The sequence below is a fragment of the Lolium perenne genome, chromosome 5 (assembly GCF_019359855.2).
Source record: "Lolium perenne isolate Kyuss_39 chromosome 5, Kyuss_2.0, whole genome shotgun sequence".
Lineage (NCBI taxonomy): Eukaryota > Viridiplantae > Streptophyta > Magnoliopsida > Poales > Poaceae > Lolium > Lolium perenne.
In genome coordinates this window covers 152123764-152133779 of record NC_067248.2, presented here as the reverse complement: position 1 = coordinate 152133779, position 10016 = coordinate 152123764, and the positions used below count along the sequence as shown (strand labels likewise).

At 41.8% G+C, this 10016-nt stretch overlaps 1 protein-coding gene and 1 long non-coding RNA gene across 3 annotated transcripts; one reads left to right on the top strand and one right to left on the bottom strand.

Moving 5' to 3' along the window:
• Window positions 1-722: 722 nt before the first annotated feature.
• On the bottom strand, window positions 723-1723 carry LOC139831307 (uncharacterized). The gene is made up of 3 exons (XM_071820608.1): window positions 1614-1723; window positions 1250-1513; window positions 723-1170 (listed from the first exon to the last, which is right to left on the bottom strand). The coding sequence occupies exons 1-3, from the start codon at window positions 1681-1683 to the stop codon at window positions 725-727; spliced, it is 780 nt and encodes a 259-aa protein (XP_071676709.1). The 5' UTR covers window positions 1684-1723; the 3' UTR covers window positions 723-724.
• Window positions 1724-8061: 6338 nt separating this feature from the next.
• Window positions 8062-9727, top strand: LOC127300265 (uncharacterized). 2 transcript variants are annotated; one of them, XR_011745112.1, is made up of 4 exons: window positions 8062-8633; window positions 8862-8919; window positions 9029-9118; window positions 9283-9727. It is a non-coding gene; the product is annotated as an uncharacterized lncRNA (long non-coding RNA). The 2 variants fall into 2 exon arrangements; XR_007851037.2 differs by lacking the exon at window positions 8062-8633 and having other exon boundaries at window positions 8780-8919.
• The last annotated feature ends 289 nt before the right edge of the window (window positions 9728-10016 follow it).

The window sequence follows — 10016 nt, the reverse complement described above, 5'->3', positions numbered from 1 at the left end:
GAGGCGCGATCTTGAAATCTGACAATTTGGCGGGTCCTTTCCGGGGTAGCCCAAAACAAAGAACCATGGTCCAAGGAGAGATTAACAAGGAGGGTTGTCCTAGCATTCACCCTTTCTTCCTCGGCAGCAGCATCAGTAAAGGCACCTATCAAAACAAAAAAGCGGAAACCTTCAAAGAAACAATAGTATGCAAATAAAGGATATCAGCGGATGAAACAGGCATACCCGACATATCTGCACTAGCTTCATTCATTAATTCGAGCATGAAATTTTCTCGAATAGTCGCCTTTTCAGCCTCGGAAGCAGCAATTTCCTTAGCAGCTACGGCCTCGCGAGCTTGTTGAAGAGCAATTTTTTCGGCTTCAGATGACTTACGAGATTGCTCCATCATCACAAGTGTTTGCTTCTTCGCATACTGAAGTTGTTGCCGAAGTTCATCCAGTTCTTGCGACAAGGTATCGTCGACAGGAGCGGTATCACCAAAAGCTTTCCTCGCGCGGGAAGAAGAAGGCGAAACATTGGAAGGAGCAGAAGATGGAGTATAGTTATCAAATATCAACTGAAAAATAAACAAGACAACATCAAATAACAAGCAAAGATAGAAGTCTTCATTAATCTCTTGGAATAATTACAAGGGCATTACAGTGGAGTTAAGAAAGTACGTGTCGCCAAATGACTACTTTGGCGACGAAGAAACAGAAGAAGAAAAACGAGAGGCATGCAACTAGACCTCCGGCCTCGAGGAGCTAGGAGTTGAAGCTGGCTTGATCCCCAGATACGCCAAGATCTTCTTCGTGTTGGGCTTGGCCGCCTTGATCAGCGACCTCCATCTTGACTGCTCTATCTGACTGGTGTCGCCAACCTTCATCCAATCAAGCGTTTGTTGGCTGTCAGCAACCAGGGCAACAGTACTCTCGACAGCAACCTTCATATTCTCCTGACGCATCTTCAATCCCAGGTCTTCCGAAGCATTAAACATCTTGGCGAGGTTAAGGAAAGTTGCGGGTTCTTCTTTCTTCGGAAAGAAATAAGGGAACAACGCTGACAATCCTGCATTAGCATTTGCCACGCCTTCACGAATTTCGCGCCCGTGAAACTCCAGAAGAGAAAGTGCGTCAAGGAGAGGATCGTTGACAGGATTATCCAGATCAAAATCCTGGTTTGTTTGGGCTGCCACACGAGACAAGACATCAGTCAAACAACCAAGAAACAGGAAGTGCAGTAAAATAAAAGGGATTGATAATATTACTCAGAGTACGTCGACTTTGCGACTTCAAACGCTTGAGGATTCCTTCGTCACGAGAAGCTTGTGCAGCTTTGAGCTCATCCAAGGCAGTTGTCGCATCCTCAAGTTTCTTCTGCAGTTCCTCGACACCAGCAGCTTTCGCCTTAGCTTCATCAGCTTCGACCTTGGCTTTGCTAGCAGCGAGTTCGGCTTTCTTGCGAGCCGCCTCACTTTGCTCAAGTTTTTGAGCCAGTGCGTCGGCGCGTTCGTTAGCCTCTGCAAATTTCTCTGTCGAGATATGGAAAAAAGAGAGAAGAAAGATCAAAAAATCGCGGCAAGCAACAGGAGTGACAAATTAAGGAAAAACGACAAGTATGACAGTCGTTACCTTCGGCTCTATTAGCATATTCACGGTACCCAATAAATTGGGAACCGATGCGGAGAAGATCCTTGATCATAGGCTGTTCAACGTGAACACAGTAAGAGAAACATCGGCATAAAAAAAGAGATGGGAAGAAATAAAATAAAGAAAATATAGATGTCGACAAACTTACATCATCTAGGAGCGGGGCGACGAACTGCCCAAGCGAGGGGCGGGATCAACAATCTTTTCAACCCGTGCCCTTTTTGGTGGAGGGGCACGGGGGCTCGAAAGGAGTAGATGTATCAACATTTTGTTGAGGAGGCGACGATTCCTCCCCTTCAACTGGTTTTTAAAATTACTAAAGTATGTGATGTGCTCGTTCGAGCAGCCACATCTAAAGTTGGAGTTTCTTCATCATCAACTGTGACAAAATAGTGGCAGAATAAAAAGCAAGGCAAAATAAAATTCTTCAAATAAAAAAGGAAAAGAGCAAGGAACCTACGAGCTGATGATACTCTCGATGTATGGATCATAAGCTGCTTTTCGAGGTGCAGGAGCAGTTTCTTCGGGTTTCGAGGTCCCGGAATCTTCGGCATTGCTCCTTTTCCTTTTGCTCTTCGGAGAAACAGCAGGAGGAGGAGATTGTGCTGATGTTGTATCTTCAGAGGCAGCATCCTTCTCAGTAGATCCCGCAGATTTTCGAGAATCTGCGGGTTCATTCCTAAAAGAGGGGTCTCTGGTTGACATCATCGACAACGGCTCTTTCTTCGACCTCTCCATCCTCAGGAAGAGGAGGAAGGGAAGCCATAGTAGGATGATTCTACAAAGAAATAGTGACAAAAGAGAATAAGTGAGATACCACTGCAAATAAGATACGAGGAACAGTTCAAAACAAGATAAAACTTCGAGAAGACAAAATACCTCGGGAAGAGGATTGGAAGCCTTGTATGGTTCCACTCGACGGGAGGAGGGAATAGGATCCTTCTTGCCTAATCGAGAAATTCTTCGAACCAATTTTTCCAAGTCCTTTACGAGAAAGATCATGGAGATTACTGTTGGCGTCATTTTCACCGAGAATACGTCCAAAGGGGATTTTTGCGAGCACTGAAGAGGCTGCACTCTAATCCTAAGGAAGTAGGCGATAATTTGAACACCAGATAGCTCTTTGCCTCGAGTGTTTTGAAGATGACGGATACGAGCCATGAGCGCCTCTGTCGCTTTTTCTCTTCTTCGAAGCTTCGGCATCCCGAGGAACGGCGACGCTGAATCCACGGCACTTCCGTCGAAAGGAACTATGTTGTGCTCCACGGAATTGGCGCTTTCTTCGTGGATGTAGAGCCACTTTTTGCGCCATCCTTGGACAGAATCAGGAAACTTGACGTCGAAATAATCGACATCAGTCCGAACACAGATAACAACGCCACCTATGTTATAAGTGACGTTGTGGGAGCCATTACGGCGGAGACAGAAAATGCGCTTCCACAGAGCCCAATTGGGAGTGATTCCGAGGAAGCATTCGCAAAGTGTGATAAAAATAGAAATGTGAAGGATGGAATTGGGAGTCAAGCGGGTGCGGTTGAATCCCATAAACAAAAAGAAGGCCGCGGAGGAAATCGTGGATTGGGGTTGAAAGGCCGCGGATCGGGTGATCAACAAAACTAACCCGATACTCCATTGGAGGCTTGGGGTAGCTTTCTTCGCTAGGAAAGCGGATGGCGTCCTCCTTCGTCATGAGGCCGAGCCTCTTCAGCGTGTTGATGTCTTGATTGGAGATTTTGGATCTCTCCCACTCAAGATCCTCGGCGGCCATCTTGGATTCCGGCGTCTTGTGGCGAGTCGGACGCGTGCGCGGTGGCATCAACGGCGGTGGGCGAGCAATGTATGTGCGTACGGAAGATTGGAGAGAGTTGGGCGCGGGGAAGTTTTGCGAAGAGGAACAGGTGAGCGGCGCAAGCGAGGGATGAACGAAGGTTGAAGAAGGGTTTATATAAGATTCGGGTGAAAGCGGTGTGCCGTTGGATGAAGAAATCATGTGGTGAGGATGGATCTTCTAGACACAAGGGCAAAAGAGTATTTTTACTGAAATAGGCGTTACCGTACGTGCGCCAGGAAAAGCGGAGGACGTGTGTCCACTACTTGCACGACGTGTCAACGTAGTCGAAGCAATGGACCCACAGGGCAGAAAAATCACGACTATTCGAGGAGGATGAAGTAAATTTGATTAAGGGAAGTATGTCGACAAGAAAAACGGCGACAGAAAGAATTATTCAATACCTCGGGAACCTTTGGTCAAATACAAGTTTTTGCCCAAATGCTCGGGGCTACTTCAGAAAAAGTAAATTTTCGAGTATGATAAATATAGAAATTGCGGGAGCCTACAACCAAGCACAAGTCCTTGGCTGTAGCCTCGGGGGCTACTCCCATCGAGAACGCTGTTCGCGCACCCGAGAGATAAAAAAAAAAGAGAGAAGAAGAAAGAGATCATATTGGGAAGTAATGAAAATATAGCGACAAGGTGGACTAAAATGTTGAGCCTACAACCAAGCACAAGTTCTTGGTTGTAGCCTCGGGGGCTACTCCCATCGGGAACGCTGTTCGCGTGCCCGATGAAATTAACAAAAATAGAAAAACAAGAGAGTATATTTCGAGTTATAATTAACTCTACATATACTCCCATCGGGAGAACAATATAAGTCATATATGACTCGATAAAATGTGCCATTCCAACAGCCGGAAAAGCACTCGACAATATATTCTCAGAACGCCGAAGTTGCGATCAATTTCTGAATGCCGCAAATTTGCGAAGGTAAGACCCCAGATCCGTTCTGCTGGGCGTGGCATCGCCAAAGACTGCGCTCTGCTACTTTTATCCGTATCAACAGATACGAAGAAAAATCCTAACGGACGCGTTTGGTACCCGATAAATTTGGCGGGACTCGACGAATGGTAAGACCTTAAGCGGCACTGTCGACGTTTACACCAGTATCCCGAGATCATGTCCGGGGACGTGATTTTGAAGTAGGTTTTTGCGGATTGCCACTAGAGCAGTTAACTAGTACCTGATCCGTCAGATGAACTAGCCCCAATTACCAGTATCCCTGTACAATATAGAATTTTATGTGAGGAAATATAAAAGGTTAAAGCTTTCGAGTAAAAATAAACAATGGAGATTTTCCCTGACTCTACGATTCAAGCAAAATCTCGGGGGCTACTGACATAGGCATCCCAAATGGGCCTGCCGAAGATGGTACCCGGGGTTTACTGGAGGCCCAATACCCGAAGAATAAGAAGATTCGGGAGCCCAAGATTTACTAAGGAAAGATAGAGTTGTAATAGGAAGTGTTGTTTGTAATCTGGCGGGACGAGTTAGAAAACGTCCCGGACTCTGTAAACTTGTATAGCACGAATCCCTCGGCTTCACCTCATATATAAGGGGGAGTCGAGGGACAAAAGAATCAATCGAATCATTATCTGCAAACCCTAGTTTTCATAGTCGTCGAGTACTTTTCGGCTGAAACCTTCGAGATCTACTTGCCCTCTACTTCTAACTAAACCCTAGCCTACAATCCATAGGCATTGACAAGTTAATCCCTTGTCAGTCATCGACCCCTTTTACAACTGGGCCGGAGGCTACATGTCCTTTCCGGCGACCTCGCCATCTCCATCCCATCCATAGGCTTACAACAGCTCCAACATGTCATTTTTCTATGCAACCGACTCTTTGGTTTATGCTAGGTGGTGTGCAATGTGGTTGATTACTTCCTAATCCAAGCATTAGTCTTTACTTGCTAATCCAAACTATGCATGAAAATATTATGTTGTAACATGTAACCTTATTGTGTCACTCTTGCAGCTGGTCATGGATGTGTGATGCTATTCCGCTGGTGAGCATGAAAGTAAATCATGAAGATATGATTCACACTTGGAACACAGGTGCTCCCATTGGTGAACACTCGTCCGATCCCATTAACAAAAGTCTCATGTTTTATCTAGATAGGTCTAACATTTGTGCTGCTGGCTCATTACTTCATGAGTAAACACTCCTGATGTTTATTGGAAAATACTTCTTGGGGAAGAAAAGGCTCAACCGTTGATAATTTCTCTTGCCTATAGTAGGTCAAATTACAAGGTCAAGAAGTTCAAGATGAATGTCACTAGGGAGGAAGCTCTCATAAAACAATGCAGGTATGTACCGAACCATGTTACCATTTCATATACTCCATATGTGCATGCATTCAAGTGTTCCGAACTTTCCATGTAAAGTCGCTACAGTTCTTCTGTCACTTATAATTTTGCTTTATCTGTTCACTTTCGTTTTACCTGAATTACCAGCACTCCAACACTAACGAGTTACTTGGAATTAACAGTTCCAACTTTTGGTGAGCTTCAACATTTAGTGTTTCTGCTACTTCCGGTGGTTCTGAGTTATTTCATTCGGTTAGTTGGATTTTCTCGTAGATTATTTGCTGACTAGGATTTTCTGTGAGATCATTCTGAATCATTTGATTGTCCTTGCAGATTGGTACATTAGAACTTTTTTTAGGATTTGGCAACTTTTTTGGGATTTTGATATCCAGATCATTCATTTGATCTCGTGATCTTGGGCTCACTCATATCTGTGTAGGACTGAACAACTATATTTGCTAGATTCTATTATAGGGTCAAACGATTAGTTTTCAGCGCTACTCAAATCCATAATAGCATGCATTGTGCAAGTTCAAGTCTGAGTATATCTTTAACTGCTTATTACTGTAGGGATATATCCACACCACTAGATGTGAACATCCTCTCCACATTACCACCAATAAAATAGATTCATTAAAGAGGGTAAGAACTAGATTTAGCATTATTGATAGGTCAGCAATTGTCATGTTGCAAGTAGTCGGTAGTTGACATTACACAATGGTATGGATACACAATTGTGGCTTCTGAACACGGAAGTGCTAGAACTGTCGTCCTTAAGAAGGGATTTCAACAACTATTGCAACACCATCTAAGAAATTTATAAAATTAGTTTAGAAAGTTCAGACTTTTTTTGATCATGCTGTAATTTTCACTGGAAATAATTTATGTAAATAGTCAAAGTGGGAGGAATAGAGACGTGTTTATTTTCTTCATAAACTGCAAGCCTTTTTGTGTATTCGTAAAATTTGGCTAAGAGGCCAGCCACTCTATTTCTTGCCATATGTAAATTTCGCTAAAATGTTGTCAAGAAATGAGATGGCTCAATAGAAAAACTGACATTACATGACTTCTCAAATGCATCGTCTCTGCCTATGATAATGACGGTGTAGATATTCAGATTTGCTTGAATGCAGCTCCTTTCATTTGTGGTTTTTGTTCACGATTTGTTTTAAGCCATGAAGTGGAACGAATTGTTCTTTTGAATACAGCTACCAAATTGGCTGTTTCATGGCAACAAATTCCTTTTCAAATTTACGGTTTGGATAAATTTCAAGGCATATTTATTCTGAGACATTAAATTTGGAGCACTAGGCATTTGATTTGAAAGTTATGAAATCGTTGATACTCATGTAATAACGCTTCTTTCGATCCACTATGGAATCACTTGGTTCATGTATATATGTAAGTACTTTTTAGTTCAATTCTGCATCTTCACGTTTCAGTTTGTTTTCCACTTTTAACTGCCATCATGAATTTATTTTATGCTTTCTAACTGTATTTGTCCGAATTGTGTTACGGTAAAGTTCTTAGATTTTTGACTTGTGTAATTAATCACATATAATCTGATGGACCCATCATTTATTTTCTGTCTGGCATTTGCAAATTGCAGAGATAGGGGAGGAGGATGAGGGCCTGAAGGGTTACTAGAAAGGGCACTATTTCACAGGTTCTTGATATTGTAGTGCAGTGGAAAATTTTCCGTATGGAATTTACAAGGTCCTAACTACTGGCTACCATAATTCACATATTTTACATGGGATTGTGAGACAAGTCTCATGAGCTTTTTTTTTATTTTGCAATGCACCAGCTTTGAATTAAAAATGTACATGGACAAAGGATATTGCACATTTAATTATCTGCTACATTTTCAAGCTATATTCGATAAAAGGTGCTTTATTATTCAAAAGTTAGTATTGCAATGATATAATTTCTAACTATGTTTTGAAGATATGTGCTTGGTGCTTGTGGATGCATGACATTGAAGTTCTCTAACTGATCTGTTCGTTTTGTTTTGCAATTGGGATAATTTGCTTTCTATTATTATATAATCACTTTCATCATTTAATGTTGGTGCTACTGACCAACACTTACGTACAAGTTTTTTTTTAAGAAGAGAGCTTTTTCATAAGTTGTGTAAAAATATTATGGGAATGAATTTGCCAACTGGATAATCCAATGGTGTCTACAGGCTATATTTTCCGAATTGATTTATTTGTTCACTTCTAGAGAATGGTACAAGCCATAGAGCCAAAATAATTTGTCAAAGGACATTTCACTTCAAATTAATAGAACTATTACAATTACGAGCACTCATTTCAAATTTTTGGTCAGTATAGACAATACGGCCCGCATGATATCTTTGGGTTGTGGTAGGTTTTCTTGGCGAATTCTTTAGCTTAACTGTTGTGTGATCGTTATAATTTTCAAGAGCAACTGTATCACGTATTCCATATGCCGTTCTGAGCCCTCTTTTCTGTTTGACTATTTACTTCTAACTAATTGATATATTTGATTTGTATCTTCTACTAGGAAATGCAGTTCTGTAGTTTTTGCATTTAAGACCCAGCATATCACTTACATGTGCAGTTATGTCATCCCGATTCTCCATTTTCTTTGCTTAATATATATGTTCAGATCATGCTCCAGTCTGTGTTACAAAAATATGTATGACTGTTACATGCTAGATCAATATGGTCTGGCCGTAGCGAGGTATCATAGTTGTTTTATCTCCCTTTCTCGATCCTCCATTTCTGGATGCACCATTTTGAAGTGCCCCTGAGATATTGTGATGCCTTCACAATCTAAGAATGATATTTTTTTTTGTAGTTAAAGCGGAAACACAGCAGAGTAGATAATGAGGTAGCTGAATGAAAAATAACAGGCTTGGTGTTAACTATAGTATTTGTGAATTTAGATTGGCATATATAGCTAAATCTACTTTTTGCCCGTCATTCTATTTTAATAGCATTTGTCCATGCTTTTACATTTTGCTTTGTATCACTATGATCTTTTTGAGACTGACATATGTTTCTTTGAATAGAGTCAAGGTTGTGTCTGCTTTCTTATGTTACTATTGTGAAAATGTAGGCATGAGTTTGCCATACTTGATAAGGAAGAGAATATATGAAGCTAGGCCAAAGTTAGGGTGAACACTTCTATTTCTCTTATTGAACTTTCTTGGCTTATTTGGTTCTTCCCGATGTGTCGCCTAGGTTGAAAAAATTCCTTATCGTGCACTCATTCTTATGTCTTAGGACCGACACTGCTGCTAGCTCATGTGGAACGGGCAACAAACCAAACCAGAAGTTGGTCTGATGTATCTGCAAATGGTGTATGTGTATAAGGTAGAACCTACTTACTTTGTGTATACACTTTTATGATCTTTGATACTGCTATCTTGAAATAGTTCTGTTTCTATGTCGTTCCTTTTTTCACGGGACTCTTTTGCTTCCGAGTACCAGTACACTATAATGGTTCTTTGTTCTTTGTTCTTTTCTCTGTTTACCAGGTCATGTTCTGTACAGCCATATCTTCATGACGGGCTCGGCTGCAGGGGCTAGGTGAGAGCTCATCAGTATATGTTAGTAATGCTCACTACCTCGGCGTCCACTGGTACTTGGTGCGACTTCCATACATCATCAAGCTAGCGAGATGGGCTCACCGCCTTGACAGCATCAAGCTAATGTGATGCCCTTATTATTTGCCTATATGCTTCCGCTGGATGTGTCTTCTATGCTGCGGCATTGACCTGCTGTGGTAGCTACGTAGATAGGGCTATGTAAAAGTTATTTTGTGTAAGTGCAGTACATCCTCTGGCTGATTGGGAGGCTTGTAAGACAATCCTTCATCCAGACCCTATGTTGAGAATACGGGCTTAGCTTTATATGCTCTTTAACTACTCCTATGCATGACACGAACTGTTGCCCAGGAAGAATTTTTGTTGATACACTTTCCGTCTGTTTCTCCTTCGCAGTCGTGATATTGCTTATTTTGTCTTCTGTGGTAATTGTGATAAATCATGCTGTCTTGGCCTTACATTTTGGACAGCAGTGGCTGCTGCTCCAATTTGTTGTTAGAACTTAATTAGCACCTCTAGGGTGCACAATTAAGGGGAATATATAGTAGTTTTCAGTGTCCTGAAGAGGTATGAGATACACTTCCGTGGTTTTTTCGCCATCGAAACTATAACCCGTAAGGTAATGTGATTATCATATGCATGTCATCCCAGTAACCACTCAAGCT

Bases quoted from the DNA above. Each gene is read 5' to 3' on its own strand.
- LOC139831307 (XM_071820608.1), bottom strand. From the start codon at position 1,683: ATGATCAAGGATCTTCTCCGCATCGGTTCCCAATTTATTGGGTACCGT. The intron at 1,514-1,613 runs GTAACGACTGTC...ATATCTCGACAG, and splicing joins ATATGCTAATAGAGCCGAAG to AGAAATTTGCAGAGGCTAAC. The intron at 1,171-1,249 runs GTAATATTATCA...CTCGTGTGGCAG, and splicing joins GCAAAGTCGACGTACTCTGA to CCCAAACAAACCAGGATTTT.